A 22,363-nucleotide genomic window follows, 5' to 3' on the forward strand; every position below is an offset into this window, starting at 1 on the left:
TCCACGTGTGGAGCAGAAGCAGCTGGTTGTGGTGGTTGAGGGAACGCTATCAGGAGGCTGCTGCTCACTTCATGCCCCAAACCAAAATTGCGGATGCCATAAAGTGGTTCATAGTGCTGTGAAGTTCCTAAGGGTCACGAATGGAAAAAATCTTGAGAGCGCCCCCTATGGGACAGAAGCACGCTGAGTTTACCGTCTGCCGTCTCTGTTTTGCACTGAGGCAGTTTTGATGAAGCTTTTTAGTTCAGTTTGGTTTTTAAACTTCACATATTTTGGATTATTCTTGCAACAAATTGCAAGTTTCTTTTTTTTAGGTTATTAATAGTTTAGTGCTGTACAAAGATGCGTCCCTGTGTAAATGCATTTGGTATTAATGCTAACTTATGCAGCAAGAGAGAAAACATCTGCTATGAAACTTAGCTGACCTGGAAACGCTGCAGGGCTCCTCTCATCTGCACTTCTCCCCACTTTGTGTCTTCGTTCAGCCGTTTTTCGAGCGCCTGGTGAAGAGGAAGTGGCTGACCAACACAGAGCCGTATGAGCAGATCGAGGCTCTCATCAAAGAGGCGTTCAAGAAATACAGCAAGATGGACAGTCCTCCGTATCAGGTACACACATCCAAAACAAGTAAGTGGACGGCTGATGCTGGAGCTGCTGCTCATGTTCTCCACCTCTCTCCCAGCTGCTGGTGTCGGAGATCCACCGTCGAGTGGTGACGGAGTACCTCCGCTCAGTCATGAGAGGCAGAATCATCTGCACCTCCATGAAGATGAGGAAGAGGATGGCTGGTCGGCTTAGAGATGAAGGCAACCAGATCAAAGTCCTCTTCAAAGACCTGGTGAGTTCTGGAGGTCAGAGGTCACCGGCTAAAAAACTGTGCAGAATCTGGAGGGGCTCCGATCTGAGCTTTTAGTGGATTTTAGTTTTAGTTTTTGAGGAATAGATCGACGTTTCAGTTACGTCGTCAGCTAAAAGCAGAAAAAGTCAAATGAACCCAAACCTAACAACGCAACCTAACGGGGTCTTCCTCTTCTTTGACTCTTCACAAACGTTTTTTACACCTCCGTCCGTCTGTTAGGAGTCGTCCTCCGGTTGGCTGGACAGCGCTCTGTGTCACATCTCTGAGATCATCCAGCTGGAGGACCTCCCCTCCATCCAGATGGAGGTCGGCGTTCTGGTCCGAGAGTTTCCAGACATCAGGTAACATCGCCTTGGCCAAATGCTGGAAATCTTCTTCTGCTTCTTGGTCTTGTTATACCTACTCTGTTCTTTTTCTTCCTGTTCTTCTGATTCTTACTGACAGCTTACAGATCCTTGGTGCTCATAAAATTGAAACTGTTAATTGTTATAAATACTAAGGACTCTGGCTGGATGCTGGACTCACTTTTAAAAAGCCCACATGGAAACCTTCCTAGAAAATGAAAGACAAAAATGGTGATTTTATACAATTTCTCTAAGTCTTAAGATAATCCTGCAGCTTCAGGAACATGTACTTTCTAAACATGGACCACATCAAACACAGAAACACGCCTCTTCTTCACTCCTCCTTCTCTCTCCTCCAGGAAGAAGCACGTGTCAGCCATTTTGAACATCAGAGGGATGACTCGGCAGGCAGAGCGTCAGGAGATCCTCAACATCGTCAAAGACATCGAGACCAGCGACAGCGGCCCGGCGACGCTCTCCCGGGACCGCGCCCTCTTCGCTGAGGTGCCAGTCACCTCTGAGGTCCACTGCCTAAACGTCGGCTTGAGCCGCATCGCCCTCACTGCCTCTTCCTGCTTCACCACGCTGCGACCCCGCAGACGCAAAACCCGAACGCCGGTCCAGGAAAACCCCGACGATGCTCTCTGAAGAGTCCTGCTTCAGTGGCTTTTATGACTTTATTAACACAGTTTAGTCATAACGTTTTCCAAATCTCAGTGTGAGGATGTCATCGTAGTCAAAGGAGCTTGCAAAGCGCATGGCACAACATAGAAGAGCCACCTCCACAGGACAAGACTCAGCAGTCCATCTGCATCTAAAGGTCAAAGGTCACTCTTTGAGGATGCCAATGTTCACATTTTGGACAGAGAGGACAGATGGTTTGAAAGAGGAGTGAAAGAAGCATCTATGTCCACTGTGAGCGACCATCTTTGAACAGAGGCGGGGTTTACGACACCAACTCTCTGCCATCTATAATCCAGTTTTGAGATCCTTCCCAGACGCCTTAACGCCCACTCACATCCTGGGCCATCTGACCTCAGGAATTCGCATGATAGGGTGGGGCCAGGTTTCACAATGAACACACCCGAAACTCTGGCTGATTGGGACCCACACCCAGTTTCCCACCTTGGCTCAGGCGATTAGAGGATCATCGGGGGTCCTTTTGTCCCTCTGTGGGGGGAAACTCCCACTAGGTTTATATCTGGGACTCTCCACCATTTGACCTTAGAACTGAAGAAGCTTCTCGGATGAGAGGTGAAACGTCTTCAAGCAACTTAAAGAAGTCCAGACGCTTTTCTTTGCAAGCTCCTTTGACTACGATGTAGACGCAGACACCGACAGGATTTAAAATACGAACGTGTCGCAGCATTTTTACCGCGTGGCCTCACAGCTGTGCCACTGGGACTGATTTAGACCATCAGAAATCAAAGTTTCTATTCTCTTGTGTTTAAGAAGCAAAGGGAGGAAGATTATGGACTCTACTGTGAGATCAGCTTTTAAATCGCTTTGACTTATTTACTTTTTACCTTTGAGGGATCCTGCTGAGAGGAAGCCTGAACAGAAATCGCTGCTGGATGAGGAGGGATGATGGCGAGCTGAGGAGAAACTGGACTGAAAACGAGGCGGTGGATTGGATGTCTGCATTTGATGATGACCCAGTGACTGAGTTAGGACAGGAAATTATTTCTTTGATTGGCTGTTTTTCACGGTTTCCTGCAGGAACACAGAGGTGGGGAAGCCGGGTCTGTGCGGACAGGAAGGTTCAGTTCGGACCATCAGGGCTGCTGAGGTGTCCCGTTACTTTCTGCACAGACTGGAAGCAGCAGCTCAGACTGAATGTGGATGGGCTGGGACCTTGTTAGAAATATGAGCCTGGGTCCAAACCCCAGAACATGGAGAACATTCCCGACATGAGCATCTTAGTTTTGTTGCACATGACGAAAGAGAGTTTGAATCACAGGTACTAGACGATGATCTGAGTCTCTGTCGCGCTGACTGTATTTAAAGCAGTGATTCGAGTCAAAGCTTTGTGGTGTGATGACGTTTATATTGTGTCTTATTCTTTATTTGATTCATGTTAAGATGTGGGGAAATCAGAGGGCTCACTCTGGTGAACTCTTAGGGGCTAAACCTTTCATATATTAATTGTTGTACTCTTCCTTCCATTGCAGCGTTTTGGTCTTTACAGCAGGAAGTCCATCGTTCCATAACTGTTCATCTCCTCTTTTATTGCATTCCCATTTCTCAGCTGAGATACGTTTTAGATTAGAACCGCTTTTCTCTTCTGCTCTTGTAAATGTGGATGTATGTAATGAATCTTTCTGTACAGAGATCAGTTTAAATAACAATAAAACCGATCAGATCATTCACTGCTGTTTCATTTCAAAGAAAGAGAGACGGGGCATCTTTTGAGGGAGCCACTCCATCTGGAGCACCTTGGGACCAGATGGAGCACTCAGATGGAGCATCTGAGTGCTCCATCTGGTGACATCATTGTTCACACCACCTCCCCTGATCTGAATCTGAATGGCAGTCTGTTACTGGACAAACATGGCAGAACCCAGAGGTTCCGTTCTGGATTAATCCCAACAACATTTGCCTCAAGGTGCCTTAAGGTAAAGAGCCTACAATAATACAGATCGGGCCGGGCCGATGACTGTACCAGTGTGGGGTCTGACAGTGGGCCCAAGGGTTTTATACCAATGCCTGACGATAGTCAGTGAGGTTTCCCAGCCTGGGGAGGTTTGTGCATCCCACAACCTTCACTGACCCACTACCAAACCAGGTACTGTTCTCCATGGCTTTTCCAGACCCTTTCACATCTGTCACATGTGCTCAGAGCGAATCTGCTCTCATCTTTTGGAAATGTTTTTACTGGACTCTCTGCAGGCCTATGAAAAACATCGGTGATGATTCAGCTGCTCGTACAGCTTAGTTTGGATTTACTTTGAATCCAGGCTGCCTGCGACCGCTTTATTTCTGCTGACCAATTCACTATGGAATAATGATGTTATTGCTGTCATTGGACCATACACAGCACATAACCGTCAAAGTTACAGAACGTGTATAAGTTACAGTAAAAAACAATATGTGAGACAGAGCACCTTGGTTACTATAATAACTCTAGTTCTCTAGAGAAACAGTGATCGATGAGATTCAGAGCACGATGACGTTTTATAAAGTCCACAAAGCTCTAGTAGACAAACCTGAGAGTATTTTGAATACCAGCCTCCTTTCTGATGTCTGACAGTAAAACAAAGACGGGGTGAAAGTTCGATGCAGTTTATTGAAGCGTTGTCCATCCACATAGAGTAAAATATGTCACAAGTGTTAGTGAGGCGTTTCAGTCTACAGAGAATAAAAATACCAGCGACAGATTTTAATACCATAAGAACATAATCAAGACACAGTGACTGCCCCGCCTCTTCATCCTCGCAAAGACTCATGGGAACTGTAGTTAAATCTTGGCTTTGGTCCAGATTTAAATGACTCAAACATTACAGTGAGTTTTATCTCTGAAATAACGATTCGCCTAAAAAGAAAACGTGACGCGAAAACGTCGACCTTTAACAGTTTAATGAAGGAGGTCAGCTGTGGCTGAAATGAGTCACGTGATCTTTGGCATTTAACTTTGGTGGAGAATGTGGGCGGGGCTTCAGGGTGTCAGGGTTTACAAAATGAAATAAAAATCTGTATGATTTTAGCATCAAATAGCGTCAACATTAATTTCAAGCTAAATAAATACTCTGATGAGGTTTACAGTAAAAATATAAAACTGTGACATTCAAACATATTTACAAATCATCACGAAGAAAACACTGAGCCAGACCAACGACCCAAACAAAGAAACCGAACCCAAGTTAGAAAGTCTCCACTGTAGATTTGACCAAAAACGAAGTAAATATAAATGCATGACAGTCATTTTTGGTTTAATTCTCATCGAGGCATTTATCAGTAACACAAAGAAATGCTAACCACTGATTAAAAACCAGCATCACGGGACGAATGTGCAACATAAAAACAACACAAGCCTTTCCCAGGCCTGTGCCAGGAGCACCATTCAAGGCTTACAGAGGCTTAAGCCTGTGTTTGGGGGATACAAAGGTGCTTTACTTCTTATTCAGGTACATCATGATGGTAAGTTGTGCAGCAGAGCATGCTCGAGAAGAAATTAGAGCATCCCAGAGATCCCTCAGAGCTCAGTGTGCAGGGGAAAAGACGAGCGGTCTACTTTGTAAAGACAGCTTAACGTCTTTGTCTTTGAAACACTAAGAAACATGTTGCAGGAGAAACTTTATTACCAAAGCTTTGTCTTCCAGATGAGTAATAAAACTATTTAATATATATATTTAGTGTTTGCTGTTTGAATGATGGTGCTGATCTCCATCTATCACATTCACTATGTAGCTTTCAGCTCGTGTTGTGTGGAGAACTTGTTCATACTTTTCTTATACAACATTTTTGCGTTTGTTGGAAAATCAGCCGCTCTGCTGCCAGTCGTCTGTCCTGGTTTCTGATTGGTGCACGTATTGAGCTGATGACCACCTTCGTCTAACCTCTTAGCTTGAATGAAGCTCAAACGACGTAACTGAAACTCAAACAAAGACGATGAGGAAAAGAGATCTCGGGTATGCTGACCCGGGCTGCCGGTCCTGGTTCAGTCTGGCAGTGTGACACATCTTTAGTGTTTAAATGAGCCACGAGCTGAAAACTCAAACACATGATTAACAAACATGGAGATGATGGAGAAGCTCCAAAGACACGTTTCAAGGTTTATTCTCAGATATATTCACAGCTTCTCACACTATTCTTCCTCTACTTATTTATAAAATACTGACTGACCAATGACATGGAGTCACTGCCTCGCAGCTGACCAATCAGAGTGATTACAAGCTCAGTCATAATGTCTCTCAGCAGACCGACGAAAAGGGTTTCCAGGCAGTCCTGACCGGGCTGTGGAGGGGCTGGAGGCGGGGCTGGAGGCGGGGCTAAAGTTGTTTGTTTGTCATTGGTCTCTGATGAGGAGAGAACGTCATCCTGGCCAGTCAGCTGTTACAGGATGTACCATCAGCCCTGACGCAACAGCAACGCAGCATATTAACTCTGTAACTTAGATCCTGATGCTTTATTTTGTTTTTGCAATAATAGAATTATAATAAATACATGAAACCTGTTTCAATCAAATTTACAATAGAGGAGGGACAAACTGTTACAGATCAAAGTGGGGTTGAACATGTTTGTGTGGTGGACATTGGTGTTCAGTAGGTGGATGAAGGCTCATAAAGAGGATGATGACATGTAGAGGAGCTCAGAGCATCTGAGACCACTTCAAAGACTCTCATCCCAAAAACAAGGTCACGTGGCTTTACAGACGGTTCCAGTTTTTGCTTAGATTGGGACTTCATTCCAAATTTAGTAACGTTTCAAACAAAATTCTGTCGCAGATCCAAACTTCAGGTACGGATGACGCACGTAAAAGAAACGCAGAATGTAACATCGGGATGCTGGAAGTAACAGGAAGTAACAGGAACGATTACGAGTACTGCAACGATTCACCGAGTTAAGTCTTTGAAATATGATGCCCATATAGGCCTCAGTTTAAAAACACCGATAACACGAAGCACTGATCAGGAAAGTCTGGCGTGAAGAAAACAAACTTTAGCTTCGACACACACCAACGATTTCTTTTTAACTGATACATATTTAAACCACACCGCCTGTTTCACACTGAAGGTACCTGCAGCAAACAGGGGTGAGTCAAAGGGGGGGCGCGGGGTGTACCAGACCATATTAACTTCAAGGCTTTGCAACTTTTTTCAGGTTTAAAGTGAAAATAAAACATTATATTCATTAAATGCATTAATATTAAAATTATACAAATAACAGCTTTTTCACAAGTAAATAAAAATGTGTGTGCAGGGCTGGACTGCTGATCTGGCCCACCGGGCACTTTCCTGGTGGACCGACCTGATTAAAACCTAGAAATATAGATTCTGATTATAGACCACAGTGATCACAGCCACCCGGATCATGCCAGTCCAGGCCCTGTATGGACCAGTAAAACTCTGAGCCAAGGGGTTGGACAGGAAATCATAATTAATATTAATTAACGTCTACGCCAACGTCTTGTTTTCAGCAGCACAAACTTCAGGATGCTTTTCTTCAGTGCAGCCAACACATTCACCACCACATCAGTGTCATTCACTCACAAACATAGACTAACACCAGCTCTACCTCATGCAAGCTTTCTAACACTGTCCGAGCTCTTTTTGCTTCCTACAGCCGTCCAATGAGACAGAGCAGATTTCTTTATGCCTTGGTTTAGATTGCATATGTCTTTATTTATTTTACTTTGACTGGACTTGAGATTATTTATATATTTTTGCATTTAAGAAGATTTTTTCTTTATAACAAATTTTAATATGGCACATAATTACAACCAAAAGTTGTTTTGGGGTTTTTGACAGATGTTGTATGCAGTTAAACTTTAGTTTTTTTAATGAGCAATGTTTATTATTATCATCATATAGCTGCAGCCCTAGGAATGAATATGTGAAAATCAAAAGAAGTGGGGTTTATATCTTTTTTATGAACATATAGATTGGTAACCAGTCGTGATGATGAATTGTTAAATGAGTATTAAAAACTAATTATTAGGACTATTAAAAATCTGTTTACCAACATATTATTCTTTTGACGCGTAGTCTAATTCCTCAAGAACGCACAGAACCTACTGAAATTGACTCCAACCATCTTTCCATTTCCTTGGGTTCTAGTCCAGCTCTGTTTGCTTCCATGTGAAACAGGATGCTCTAAAGTCTGCTCTATGAAAGTGAAACATTTAAATTATTGTGGCTTTAAAACTACAAATACGTGAAGGTATTCTTTGTGATCAGTAAACGTCTCAGCAATCTTTCTACAGCAAGCAAAAAAACAAAAATAAATCCATCAAATTTAATTCAGTTCAGCTTTATTTATATAGACATGGGATGACAGATATATACAGGATATTTCTAACTTTAGAGATGTTGCACAAATGGAAGAAAGCAGTCTTACATATTTGTTTAATATGTGCGTTGAAGGACATGTCCTGGTCAAAAATGACTCCAAGGTTCCTCACAGCGTTACTGGAGGCCAAGGTAATGCCATCCAGAGTAAGAATCTGCTTAGATACCATATTTCTAAGATTTTCAGGGCCGAGTACAATAACCTCAGTTTGATCTGAATTAAGAAGCAGAAAGTTAGCGGCCATCCAGGTCTTTATGTCTTTAAGACATTCCTGCAGTTTAACTCATTGGTGTGTGTTATCTGGCTTCATGGACAGATAGAGCTGGGTGTCATCTGCATAGCAGTGTAAATGTATGCTATGTCTTCTAATGATGCTGCCTAAGGGAAGCATGTATAATGTAAACAGAATTGGTCCTAGCACTGAACCCTGTGGAACTCCATAATTAACCTCAGTGTGTGAAGAGGACTCTCCATTTACATGCACAAACTGGAGTCTATTAGATAGATATGATACAAACCACTGCAGCGCAGTACCTGTAATACCTACAGCATGTTCTAATCGCTCTAATAGGATATTATGGTCGACAGTATCGAACGCTGCACTGAGGTCTAGCAGGACAAGCACAGAGATGAGTCCACTGTCAGAGGCCATAAGAAGATCATTTGTAACCTTCACTAAAGCTGTTTCTGTGCTGTGCTGAGCTCTGAAACCTGACTGAAACTCTTCAAATAAACCATTCCTCTGCAGATGATCTGTTAGCTGTTTGACAACTACTCTTTCAAGGATGTTTGATATGAAAGGAAGGTTGGAGATTGGCCTATAATTAGCTAAGACTGCTGGGTCTAGAGATGCTTTTTGAGTAAAGGTTTAAAGCTGTGACCCTAAAAGGCCTGTAGACCATAACAGCAAACATAGAGTTGTTCTTATTTTCTTCAATCAGTGATGAATAGTAAGATGTTCAAGCTCTATGGAGGGCTTTCTTATAAAGCACAAAATAATTTTTCCAGGCTAAACGATGATCTTCTAAATCAGAGTTATACCAGCGAGTCAAGCACCATGAATGAGATAATCATCTCTGTAGGAGCAGAGTTTCTTTAACTGCTCTATGTCGTGTTGAAGATAAGAGCAGAGGAATCACTTCCTCAATCTTAGTTACAGCTGATCACAGTCTGCACACAAAACCTGCTCACAGAGCCGACAGCTCTACAGCCCCCTGCTGAATTCCACCTTAACCCCCGACTACGTTCATTTCTCTGTCAAACTTGCTGAGATAGAGTGTAAGCAACAGCACATGGCTTTTTCATTCGCTCCGTTTCCCCCTGACTGTGTTTCTTTGTATCTGTGTGTGTATTAGTATTATAATCATGTTACTGTGGCAGCTGAAGCTTCGCTTAGCGCTGCACAAAATCAGGCAGAGCTGCAGTCTGACTTTTACAAACACTTGGGATAGAAATGTGGCTCATTCTGATTCGCTGTCATTTCCCAGCCTGTAGTTCACAGGAATTTTTTGTTTTTTTGTTTTTAATTATATTTATGGCAAACACCTAAAATGACTCAAAAAGAATTATTACAGAAAGACTAGATTGTTTCGGTTAATTGGTTACTTCCATCCCTGAGTAATGCTGAACTGTAACAACCACAGAAAAGACAATAAAAAAGAAAACATGAAAAGTTTTAGAGGCTCTTAGACTGTTAGCTATGTACATTAAATATTAATATCAGTCACTTATATTTATAATATTTCAAGCAGCTAAAACAGCTCGTTTACAGTACATGTGAGATAGAAAAGGATTATTTTGAACTGTCTTTCATACAAAGTTACTCTCGCGGAGCCCAAGAACACACACGGAGCTGCAGATAAAGCCACCTCTGAATTAATTAAAGGAAACTAAATCACATGTGATATCATATAAAAACTGGATAATAGGCTGCGTACCCAACCCTGTTACACACCGGAATAAAAACACATCATTCCAAGCACGAACCTCGGAAAGTGACCTGCTGTAAAACACAGCTATGTGCTGCAGATTGGATGTTAAGTATATTATGAGACTATTTTATCCAAAAGAAAGTCTGTTTGTCATCTGCACGGAGAAGGACTCACTAACCTCACGAGCTGACGCAAGTAGCCTGAATGTCCGTCACTGCCGTTTTTACAAATATGAATATTTACAGTTTCCAAATTCGAGTGACAGATGAAAGAGGCGCACGTGTCAGGAAGGGCATCCGAACCACAATGTGCGGCGCTTTCCTGTGAAGTCATGTTTTTAAAGTATTTTTTGGAGTATTTAGGCAAATTTATTTATGTTAAAGTAGTTTCATTAATAACCCACCTACTGATGAATGTAATGATGCGAGTGCTGAGCTGATGCAGATCAGGACTGATTGATTATCAGCCGAGCAGCTGACTGACTGTAAGACGACGGTCTCTCCTCACAGAGACAAACACACTAGTCCTGCCACTTCGATGGAGCCGAAGCACATCCTCACTCGCTCCCTCCTGCCTCGTAAAGTTGGAGGAAGTGATGCGTCCTCTCAATTTCCTTGAGAAAGATGTGGAGATGAAGCATCTCTTCTCTGTCTCACACAGGTGGAGGTGGCAGCCCTCCCGCTCACAGCCTCATGCAGACTTTGCACTTTGCAATGCTCCTCCTCTGCTCTTGGTCATTGGTCAGCATCGCCGGGTCGGTCAGGGTGGTCAGCCAGAAACTGTACATGTTGGCGAAGAAGTGGCAGGTTCCACGAGGCCCCTGACACTCCACGAACGGCTGGGCCTTGTATGCTTTCAGACAGCTACCTGATGATGTCAGAGGCTGGCCGCCACCTTCATCACCTGCGCCTGTATGCTATTAGACACATGGGAAATTACATCATCATCTGCACAGAGCTCACATTTCAGAGGATTGTTGTATTATTACGACTGGTAAGTTTAGTCTAAATTTCAGCGAAGTTTAAGAGTTTAACTCTGGTTTACATAAGTAAAGTTTAATGTAGCTTAGACTTAGGTTTTAGTCTACACAGTAGCACCAGTAACAGCAGTAGCAACGTAGTTTAATAATCTGGCACCACTGCAGTACTCACCATGACGAAGGAGTATCCGTCCCACAGTTCTGTCCAGTTTTCGGGACACTCCACAGACTGTCTGGACTGGCTGTGCACTGCGATGGGTAGGGATGGGGCTTCACACACCACACAGCGGCTGATGTAGTTTTGGATGCTGGGTCCACTCACGTGTTCACGTGGGACAGGCTCCATCGTCGTTAGCCAATAGGATTTATCATTACGACTGGCGTAAGAGCAGGTACGCTTGTTACATGGAGCGAAGGGCAAGGTGGAAAAGACACGCATGCACGACCCCGGCTGACCTGGAAATACACGCAACACATTTCAATTATTCCCAAACACATCCAGCAGAGAAACAAATCCGGTCGTTCAGTCTGACGTCACTAGCCGTGTCTGGGCCTAAACTCCGCTGCAGGTCCATATATCAAACGATCACTGTGGCATTACTGAGAGTTAAAAACTGTCTAAAGTCTTTCATCTTTAATAAAATGATCAGCGTTCTGCTCTACCAGGTGTAACAACTGAGTTTAACATCCAGGCATCCATGAAAACGGAATTTATGACATTTAACGGAGTTAGAAGTTAGCAGGGAGTTAGCTCGCTAGCTTCTATCTAAATACAATATAGCATGTCCTGACTGCGGGGTTTTGGAAACAAATTCAAACGTACAGCTCTGTTTGTCATGGTCCTGGGCCGTGTTGGCCCAGTATTCTTAGTTCTCTTGTATTTTTGTATTCAGTTCCCTGTTTAGGTTCTGTTTCCTGAGTTGCCCTGTTATGTTGTTCCCTGTGTGCTTTCCCTTTGTAACTCTCACCCCCTGTGTGCCCCTCTATGTATTCATGAGCCCTTGTCCCCTTTCGTGTTTTATTCCATGTTTTCCCCAGCCTGTTATGTCTGTGTTCTCCCCGTGCTCTCTCCTCCTGTCTGAACCTCTGTGTACTTCCTGTTTGACTCTGCCCGTCTCCCGTCAGTGTTATGTTCACCCCGCCCTGTCTCGTTATGGTTATCTGTGTCAGCTGTGTTCCCCGTGTGTTCCCACTTTCCTCGTTAACCCTCTGTGTATTTCTGTCTGCGTCTCCCTCTGTTCGGCGTCGCGTTCTCCCTCATGTTGTGTGTTATTCTCCCCGTGGTTCCTGGTTTACTTTATGTTTAGCTTTTCCAGTTTAGTTTAGTACTGTTTTTGTGTTCCACTTTTTGCCAGCATTAAAGCTGTGTTTTTGAGTTTATCCCCGTGTCTGTGAGTCTGCATCTTGGGTCCTTCTCCTGCCTGCCACACAACGTATCATGACACTGTTATCACTTCCAGCATAAATGAAGACAGAAAACTAAACAGCAGTGACGTTTGTAGGGTTACTGAAGTTGGGCTAGCTGGTATATAATGATGTGCTACGTGACCGCTAGCGACACAGCTATGTTAGCATAATATAAACAAGCTAACTTTTTTTCCACTCGATAAAAGTTACCGTGAGTGTTCTCGGTGGTCAGGAACAAATGTAATCGCATGGCAGGATGCTGTAAAAGGACCAAACTTCAGCCAGGAGAACAACTGAGATAATCCATCCACAATACGAGGTTAGTCATTCATATACTGCTGCATGGGCTGGGCTGTAGTTACATCCTAAGGTTTTAAAAACTGAGCTTAAATAAATGATTAGTGGTAATAAAAGCCGAGGGAGGTCAACAGTGATCACTGACTGTTTTAGGAGCTTTTTGAGATTAAATAGAAGAAAATACATAACATTAAACATGTTAACAACACAAAAGCCATATTAAACGCAGACTACTTTAGACCCGGAAGTAGGATTCGTCACGTCATCACTTAACGACTGGATTGTGAGCGTCCAGCTATCAGGTAATCAAGAGGAGAAAGAAAAAAAAAAAAAAAAAAAAAAAAGGTAATCAAGAGGAGATTCTGGCCGATCGCTGAACCTCAGATTCTGGAGAACTGATATAGATCAGAGGGGTTCTTTGAGCCATCCCACATCAGTGTCGTGGACTTGGCTTTAACAAGCAGATTATAAAGAATAGGAACCTCAGAGAGCCTCAGGGGAAGGAGACCCAGGGCAGATCCAGTATACCTCTGAGACCACAGACATCTTTGGGAGATGGTGGTTGATCTGAACAAGGAGACCTCTGACTGTTGTTGACATTTGACCTTCACAAAACTTTCAGCCGTTTGTTGGCAGGTATATCTATTGTGGAGATTATCACAGTGTAGATAAGTGGTATTACTGGAATTCTTAGCTAACGATATCTATAACATGAGTTAGCATGGGATTTGTTAGCATGTGGTTAAAGTGTGTGTGGATGATATAGATGTTAGGCATGTAAAGCTATAGCTTTGTAATTCTATATATCCCATTAGACCTCGAAACACATGATCTTCAAGAACAAACTAAAGGACAAAACTTAGAGGAGAAAGCTCTGCACTATCTTTCTGCCCGACGAAGGAGATGTTGATGTCCCAACATGTGACAACAAAACACCCACTTAAACTCTTTTTTTGGAAGTTGTTTCACACTTATTTTTAAATCTTAATAAACCAATGTGATCCTAGAAACAAATTAATTCCAAACTAATGCAACATATTTGGTTCAAATGGCCTCGATAAAGTTAAGCTGGTGTTCATTCCCTTATCCTGGTCTAATGAGATGTTTGAGGAGAAACTGTTTACTGGGCCAAAGGTGAGTCACAAGAAAGTAACGCCTGGGAACATCCTGCACTGAGCGGTTCTGGAATAAGAGTTTGCTGTGGGATTTATAAATATGTACTTACCCAAGTCCTGAGTGTGTGCCCGCTCCTGGCCTTCCAGATACAGCAGACTGAATCCTTCCCACAGGGTGTTCATGTTGCCTGGACACCTGGGAGTGTTTGCACTTTGACTGTGCATCACCAACAAGCCCAAGTTCAGTTCTTTGGTTGGTCCATGAGAACCCTTTTCACCTTCTGGACCACGGTTACCTACGACCCAAAGACCATAACAGTAAGTGATGTTACAAACGCCCGTGTCCACACTTTGGCTTTTGCTTAGTTGAGCCTATCTAGAAGCTACAACAGCTCTGTGGTGTTGTTGGCAGTCAAAGCAGATTTGAGCTGGTCTTGTTGGTTATGACAGTCCCAGTCCGAGTAGGTTCTCAGTCATCCAGGTGATGGCAGTTTAAGGAGCTTGGAAAGAAAGCGACTGGCCTTCTTTAACACAGCCCCAGTTCCTGAATCATGTTGTTCTTGGTTTTAGACCAGCAAAGGTTCCTTAAACTGCTTCAGTAGAAATGTGGTAAAAGTCAGACAGGGAGAGGTCTCACCTTTCTGTCCCACTACTCCACTCTCTCCTGGCAGGCCTGGCTCTCCTTTGTCTCCTTTTAGACCAGGGGCTCCATCGCAGCCTTTACATCCCTGAGGTCCATAATCTCCCTTATCACCTGAAACAGGTCATCAAGCATCACAACAGTCAGCTACACTGACATTAGATCTGATGTTAATTTGACATCAGAAGGTTTTATTTTGAAACCTCACCTCCAGGAAGCTAGTCTTTATAATGATTACTTTTTGGGATGACTACAGTCAAATCTAACAATCAGAGGTTTTTGTAAGATAAGATTCTGATATGATTATGAGAGTTCTGCCCTTTCTCACCTTTAGGACCACATGGGCCTTGTTCTCCATTCAGGCCAGGATGTCCAAATTGACCAGTTGAGCCAGTTTCTCCAGGAGGACCCTTTGGAGGTGATATGAGTTCAGGATCTAAGGTGTCACCCTTTTCCCCTTTTGGTCCATGATCTCCAGGAGATCCAGGAAGTCCTGGAGATCCACAGTGACCAGGAACACCCTTACAACCTCGAGGGCCAGGTATTCCCAACAAACCACTATCGCCTCTCATACCTGATCACACAAATTCACAGACGTGTTATCTAAGTGAGCATGACATAAAAAATACACAACAGCTCTGTAGTACCCAGTGTGTTTCCATCCAAAAGTTTCTATCTGTTGACATTCAGTTTTTTCAGCCCTCAGAATTACCACAATGACCCTTTACCTTCATGTGGGGAGCACAAAAACCGAGCTATGCATTAATCTCTGTGTAATGACACCTTTTCACTCAGAGCTGCATGTGGATGTTTAAGCCACTGTTGTCTGTTCAGTCTTTCAAGTTCTTTCGTAATATGATGCTGTGTTTTGGATTTCAGTTTAAACTTGTAGCTTAACCACGGGCCACGATTTTTTAGGGATGTCATCACTTCTGGTAAGAAATCCATTTTAAAATTATTTTATTTTATTTTAGTTTAAAGGACCATTACCTTAAAATTATGTTTGTCTCTGTCACGGCTGCACAGCAGTCGTGTGGTGAATTGAGAAAAGGATCCAAGATGCAGGCACTGACTGGGGTGCGAGTGAAAATTTATTTGCAGAGGTGATAAAGTGACAAAACAGGAAGAGCAGAGCGGGGAGTAAACCAACCTAAACTGGGAAAACTAAAGAACAAAACTTAAACCAGACACTCACGGGAGGAGGAGCGAAATGCACAAAGAGAGATGGCAGAGAGACGCAGAATGAATACCAGGTAACAGAATAATGCAGACTGACATGGAGTTAAACAGACGACGCGACAGAGAGCAGAGGAAAACACAGGGCTTAAATACACGGGGAGTAATCAGGGAATGGGCCACAGGAGGGAGACACAGCTGGGAGCAATAAGGCTAACGAGACAGGGGAGAGGTAAAACTGAACACACTGACATGAGACATGAACTTTCAGAATAAAACAGGAAACTAACAGACACAGAGAACCAGACCGGACACTGAACTTGACAGGCAGACTCATGAGCAGACACAATAACACCATGGACAGACAGAGGGAACACAGAGAAGTGGAAGCAGGCAGGCAAAGAACAGAAACCTAACAAATGGCAAAATCACAACAGAATACACACTCGGAATGAACAAAAGCATAAGGAACACAAAACACTGAGTCCTCAGACTCAGGACCATGACAGTCTCAAACACAAGAACTATTCTAAATAACAACAGTTGTGTTGTAAAGATTTAAATAACGGTAACAGTATAACTGCCTTCTTTGTCATGGTCCTGGGTGCTTTGGCCCACCTTTTGGGCTTAATGTTTTTTGAGTTATAATGTGTTAGTTGTCTGTTATTTAGTATCAAGTTTATCTTTGTATTTGTTATTATGTTTAGTTAGATTTGAGTCCATGTTGACTGGTCGAGGTGTCTCGTCTCCTTCCTGTTTACATGTTTCCCTCCCTGTGGTTGGTTCCATGTCTCCCGTGTCTGCATGCTTGTATGTTTCTCCAGCCTGTCATGTCTAGCTCGTGTTGCCACAGTCTACATCTCACTATGTTTCCTGTTTTATTTTGACAGTCCGCGTTCCATGTTCAGTGTGTTTATTTTTGCTTCCCCTGTGTCGTCCTGTTCATTTGTGTCAGCTGTGTTTCCCATGCGTTTCCACTTCCCTTGTTACTCATCTGTGTATTTAAGTCCTCTGTCTCCATCTGTTCACTGTTGAGTTCTCTGTTTCACGTTCATGGTTCGTGTCGTCAGCACTTTCAGGTTTCATTTTTTAGTTTTTCCCAGTTTAGGTTTTGTTAGTTCTTGTTCTGTTAATGTTGTTGCTTATTTTCTTTATTGTGGCAGTTTCATCGGCCACGTCCTGTGCGTTCTGCTTTTGTGTTCACATCCCACCAGCTACCCGGCCGTAACATTCTTGGCCAAACACGATGAAGTTAGAAAGCTACATTCAGAGTTTAGGTCCTTTTCTTGGTTCTTTGTTGTAGTTTTTAAGCACAAACTGAAAAAGAGGATAAAATGCATCCACTGGTGGTTTTCTCAGCATCACAGTGTTTTAAAGTTTGAATAAAGTCTGAATTTATCATTTCAGCAGAAATGCAACACTCAGAATTTTGTTGTTGAAGGACTGACAAAAGATGACTTACAGCTCCACACCAACGAGTAGAAATGCTATGATCTCCACAAACAGTTATCAGTTGTCCCTTTGTAACCCAACCATCATCTGTCATCTAATGAAGATCACTTTTAGTTGTTTTTTTCAGTAATAGGGTCAATCAAGATATTCACTTAATAATATACCAGCTAATGTATTCCCACACCGCACACGTTCATGTAACCCACAACTGAGATCTGTCAGGTTGTCAAGTGAATTGTGACCAACAGAATAAGTGTCAGCATCATTTTTGTTGTGTTGTTTTTGTTGGACTCTAACCTTTCTGTCCTGGGTATCCAGTGCAACCTTGTGTTCCTATATGTCCTGGGCATCCTCTTGGTCCCTTTGGCCCTTGGAATCCCACGTTACCATTGTCCCCAATATCCCCACGAATTGGAGGGTTTTGACCAGGATCCCCGATCTCACCAAGACTCCCTGAAACATCAGTCCCGTGTCAGAGGTCATCCAGCATGATCTGTCACTTAAATTTAAATAAAACTGAATATTAACTAGGGCTAAGAAGCATTTTAGCCACTGAATGAGTATAATTTCATAAACTAGAAGATGTTACCTTTCAAATCTCTTACATGCATTTAGGCCGTATAAATCTTCTGTTACAAAATGCCAAAAACATGAAAATTGCTGGATAATCGTGAACCTTTCTATAACCTATTAAGAAATGTTTAGGTTATAATGACATGGCTGATTTTAAAAAGTTAGTCTCAAGTCTGACCTGGCTCTCCATCTTGGCCTGGACAGCCAGGATCTCCACAGGGCCCTTTGATAGGAGTTTTGCAGTCTGGTCCAAGTTTACCTGGAGGTCCACATTTACCTGGAGGCCCTACAATAGCACAGAGAGGCGTATAACTGACCAAGAATAAAGGATAAGGTAGGATTTTTAGATTTACATATTCAGCAATTCAGCAAGAGATCATCATATTGGTACAGACCTTTGGTTCCGACGGGGCCTTTGTATCCTGGTGGTCCAGGTTGAGATGTGCCGCAAAGACCTTGATGCCCTGGAGGACCTTTATCTCCTGGTGGACCCAAGGAACCTTCAACACCTGGAAAGCCCCGACCTGAAAAAACAGACCAAATGAAAATGTGTTATAGAATTTATAGAAAGTAATTTTAAGATCTATGAGGAGAATTAATGTCTCATAATCATTAGTAAGTTCACAATAACAACAGCTATATTCTGCTCTGCAGGTGGACCTTTGGTCAAGATCTCTAAAACAAAATCTGTACCTTTCTGAACTAAACCCAGTCAGAATTTTGAACCCCAACTCTGCCAGGATAAGTTAATTTTTTTACACAACTTTATAGATTTAATCTAATAATATACCAGACGACATTACAACAACACGAACATGCAGAACTTTTCTTAGTGTTCTTAGAAATGTGAAGCGAGAGGCTCCAGTGGCCATCATTGATCCAGAGCCCAGAGCAGGAAACACTGAAGGAAACGTGAAACTGTTGGCTAAGAATAAACAGATTTGGTGAAATTATAATTCACATTGACAGCAGCGACACCTGGTTGCCTGAACCAGAACTTACCAACAATAATATGTAATCGTGTGTAACTTTGCCAAAACAATGTAGTTTTCTCTGGCCCCCTCCCCAATCAGACCAGGAGTGACATGTTTAGCCGCATGTTCTCCTTAAATTGCTGGCTGTCTGAGTGGTGTCCCAGAAACGATGTGGGCTTCATAGATAATTGGCAAACCTTCTGGAGGAAACCTGGTCTTGTTAGGAGAGACGGCATCCATCCCACTTTGGATGGAGCAGCTCTCATTTCTAGAAATATGGACAAATTTATTAAACCCCCCAAAATATGACCATCCAGAGTTGGGACCAGGAAGCAGAGTTGCAGTCTTACACGCCTCTCTGCAGCTTCTCTCCTCCTGCTACCCCCCCAAAAACCCATCTCCATAGAGACTGTGTCAGCTTCCAAAAAGACAAAAAACAAACTAAAAACCAGAAACAAACAACTTAAACATAAACAATTACAAAGAAAGAACAATACAGTATCCACATCTGAACCAAAGAGTAACACAGTGAAAATATTAAACATTAGGTCTCTCTTTTCTAAATCCGTATCAGAAAACTATTTAATAATTGATCAAGATATTGATTTAGAAGAGCTAGCAGAGAACTGGTTACTACGGGAGGAAAATGTTACTTTAAATGAGAATAATAATAATAATAATGAGAATAATAACTGTTAAAATGCTCAACGGACCTGCCCAAGAGGAGAAGTGGCAGCAATCTTGCTCTCCAGTTTATTAACCTCCTAGTACCTGGCATCCACATATGTGGACATCACACGTAGGGTTGACTCTTAGCCTTGGTTACCCTAGCTGGAGACCAGTTTTATCCTTTGTTATCTATCATTCACCTGGGCCTTACTCAGAGTTTCTGTTGAATGCGACGCTCAGCTCAGGTAAAATAAATATTGTGGGTGATTTTAACACCCATGTAAATGTTGAAAACGACCACCTCAACAACATTTTTTATTCAGCTTGACCCAGCTGTCTTTGAATGGATCTCTAATTATAGGCTGATCTGTGATCATCTGCAGAGGAATGCTTTCATTTATGGGGGTGGGGGGTACGGGGACCATTTTAGGGAAAAAACAAAGTAATGTCACATACTGCATTATTGCATTGTAAAGAAAAATGTTCTGTGTAAAATGTTAATATATTACTTTGTTGGAGTATGAAACACACCAGTTAGTTAAATTGCAGGATTGTCTGGATTCTTCCTCTGGATGGCATTACCTCGGCCTCCAGTAACACTGTGAGGAACCTTGGAGTCATTTTTGACCAGGACATGTCCTTCAACGCACATATTAAACAAATATGTAAGACTGCTTTCTTCCATTTGTGCAACATCTCTAAAGTTAGAAATATCCTGTCTCAGAGTGACGCTGAAAAACTAGTTCATGCATTTATTACTTCCAGGCTGGACGACTGTAATTCATTATTATCAGGAAGTCCAAAAAACTCCCTGAAAAGCCTTCAGCTGATCCAAAATGCTGCAGCAAGAGTCCTGACAGGGACTAGAAAGAGAGAGCAGATTTCTCCTGTTTTGGCTTCCTGTTAAATCCAGAATTCAAAATCCTGCTCCTCACATACAAGGTCTTAAATAATCAGGCCCCATCTTATCTTAATGACCTTGTAGTACCATATCACCCTATTAGAGCACTTCGCTCTCGCTCTGCAGGCCTACTTGTTGTTCCTAGAGTATTTAAAAGTAGAATGGGAGGCAGAGCCTTCAGTTTTCAGGCCCCTCTTCTGTGGAACCAGCTTCCAGTTTGGATTCAGGAGACAGACACTATCTCTACTTTCAAGATTAGGCTTCAAACTTTCCTTTTTGCTAAAGCATATAGTTAGGGCTGGACCAGGTGACCCTGAATCCTCCCTTAGTTATGCTGCAATAGACGTAGGCTGCCGGGGATTCCCATGATGCATTGAATTTTTCCTTTCCAGTCACCTTTCTCGCTCACTATGTGTTAACAGACCTCTCTGCATTGAATCATATCTGTTATTAACCTCTGTCTCTCTTCCACAGCATGTCTTTATCCTGTCTTCCTTCTCGCACCTGAGCCTGGTTCTGCTGGAGGTTTCTTCCTGTTAAAAGGGAGTTTTTCCTTCCCACTGTTGCCAAAGTGCTGCTCATAGGGGGTCATATGATTGTTGGGTTTTCCTCTGTATGTGTTATTGTAGGGTCGACATTACTACCTTAATATAAAGACCTTGAGGCGACTGTTGTTGTGATTTGGCGCTATATAAATAAAATTGAATTGGTGTGTGTGTGTGTGTGTGTGTGTGTGTGTGTGTGTGTGTGTACCTCTGGTCCCAGTGGCCCCCTTCTCTCCTTTCAGTCCGTCCAGTCCATGAAGTCCCAGCGGTCCAGGAGGACCTGGCACCACAAAACCAAACCATCTCACACACTGTTTCTGCAGATCTGAGGGACCCACAATGTCTGTGGATATTTCTTTTTGTTTCCTCTTTTTTTGCTACAGTCAGTACAATTCGTGCAAAACTCTCTAAAATGCTGTATCTAAATTCATTGTTCTTGTGTTTTTAAAATACCTGTAGCACATTTAGAAACAAAAATGTTCTTTCTTTGCTGTTAGAAAAAGCCCGCCTAACAACCTACAGAGCCTCGTGAAACTAGCCTGATACTTATTTTTCTGCTGCAGAGGAACAGCTCGTTGGAGTTTCTATAGTGAAGAGCTGAAGGTGGCTGGAGTTTGGTGACTTCATGCTCCACATGCCTTAACCTCCTAGGACCTGGCGTCCACATATGTGGACATCACACTTTGGCTTATTTACACCAAAATATTCAATTTTGGTGTAAATAAGTTCAGATCTAACAGCTGAACACACCCGTGGTCTTTCTACAATAGACATCAAATATTGTCCCACATCTGTAGCAGAAGGTCCCATGATGGTGGCTTGCAGGTTGTTTTGCTTTCACTCTTCTGTCCAGTTCATCCCAAACCAGCTCGATAAAACAGCCCCAGACCGTCACTCTTCCTCCTCCATGCTCCATGCTACACACTGGTACCATCCTTTCACCTACTCGACAGCGTACAAAGATCCTGCGTGATGAACCAAAGATTTCATATTTGATTCATCAGTCCATAAAACCTTCTTCCAGCCTTCAGTAGTCTAATCGTGGCCCAGACAGCCTCTTTGTCTCATTCTGACGTCTGGCTTTCTTTCTGGAGCTCGTCCCGTCAAACCTGCAGCTCGAAGTCTTCTCTTCACAGCTGAAACTGAGACTTGCTCACTACGACCACTATTTCGCTTCTTGAAGCTGTTGTCCTGTGAGCCGCCGTCACACAGCTGTTAAGTCTCAGAAACGTGTGTCTGATTCATTCGTGTCTGTGGGTCTGCAGACCTCTTCCTGTCAGTTTGTTTCTGAGCCTTTGATGCTGAAGGAAACTGGACTCGCTGACACCTTGACTTTCTTTGCAGTCTCTCTGTAGGACAGACCTGCATTTCTATGATGGTCTGTCTCTCTTGTTAATTTCCTTTTTCTCACCGTTTTTGTAGCATCACACTACTTTCTGCAGTACAGTACTGTTCAGCTGATGCTGACGAGTGAATGCTACCACAGTGTGTCC

At 42.9% G+C, this 22,363-nt stretch overlaps 2 protein-coding genes across 4 annotated transcripts in view; one reads left to right on the top strand and one right to left on the bottom strand.

The window, feature by feature from the left end:
* Positions 1-3,568, top strand: part of exoc3l2b (exocyst complex component 3-like 2b) — a 39,116-nt gene extending 35,548 nt beyond the window's left edge. For all 3 annotated transcript variants that reach the window (XM_085244515.1, XM_085244516.1, XM_085244514.1), the window contains 4 exons: positions 486-608; positions 683-838; positions 1,079-1,200; positions 1,563-3,568. In XM_085244515.1, coding sequence (XP_085100641.1) covers positions 486-608; positions 683-838; positions 1,079-1,200; positions 1,563-1,851 — 690 coding nt within the window. In that variant the 3' untranslated portion in view covers positions 1,852-3,568. The remainder of the gene's footprint in view (positions 1-485; positions 609-682; positions 839-1,078; positions 1,201-1,562) is intronic.
* A 5,264-nt stretch (positions 3,569-8,832) lies between these two features.
* Positions 8,833-22,363, bottom strand: part of col4a4 (collagen, type IV, alpha 4) — a 52,410-nt gene continuing 38,879 nt past the window's right edge. Inside the window, exons 39-47 of the mRNA XM_085244518.1 lie at positions 21,079-21,150; positions 18,177-18,305; positions 17,960-18,067; positions 17,506-17,661; positions 14,909-15,154; positions 14,578-14,694; positions 14,051-14,236; positions 11,294-11,577; positions 8,833-11,058 (exon numbers count right to left, since the gene is read on the bottom strand). Of these exons, the coding sequence (XP_085100644.1) occupies positions 10,825-11,058; positions 11,294-11,577; positions 14,051-14,236; positions 14,578-14,694; positions 14,909-15,154; positions 17,506-17,661; positions 17,960-18,067; positions 18,177-18,305; positions 21,079-21,150 (1,532 nt within the window). The 3' untranslated portion in view covers positions 8,833-10,824. The remainder of the gene's footprint in view (positions 11,059-11,293; positions 11,578-14,050; positions 14,237-14,577; positions 14,695-14,908; positions 15,155-17,505; positions 17,662-17,959; positions 18,068-18,176; positions 18,306-21,078; positions 21,151-22,363) is intronic.

Source organism: Mchenga conophoros, linkage group LG14, assembly GCF_057382185.1.
Source record: "Mchenga conophoros isolate Kocher_MC1m ecotype Shallow Benthic linkage group LG14, M_conophoros_male_GT1.1, whole genome shotgun sequence".
NCBI lineage: Eukaryota > Metazoa > Chordata > Actinopteri > Cichliformes > Cichlidae > Mchenga > Mchenga conophoros.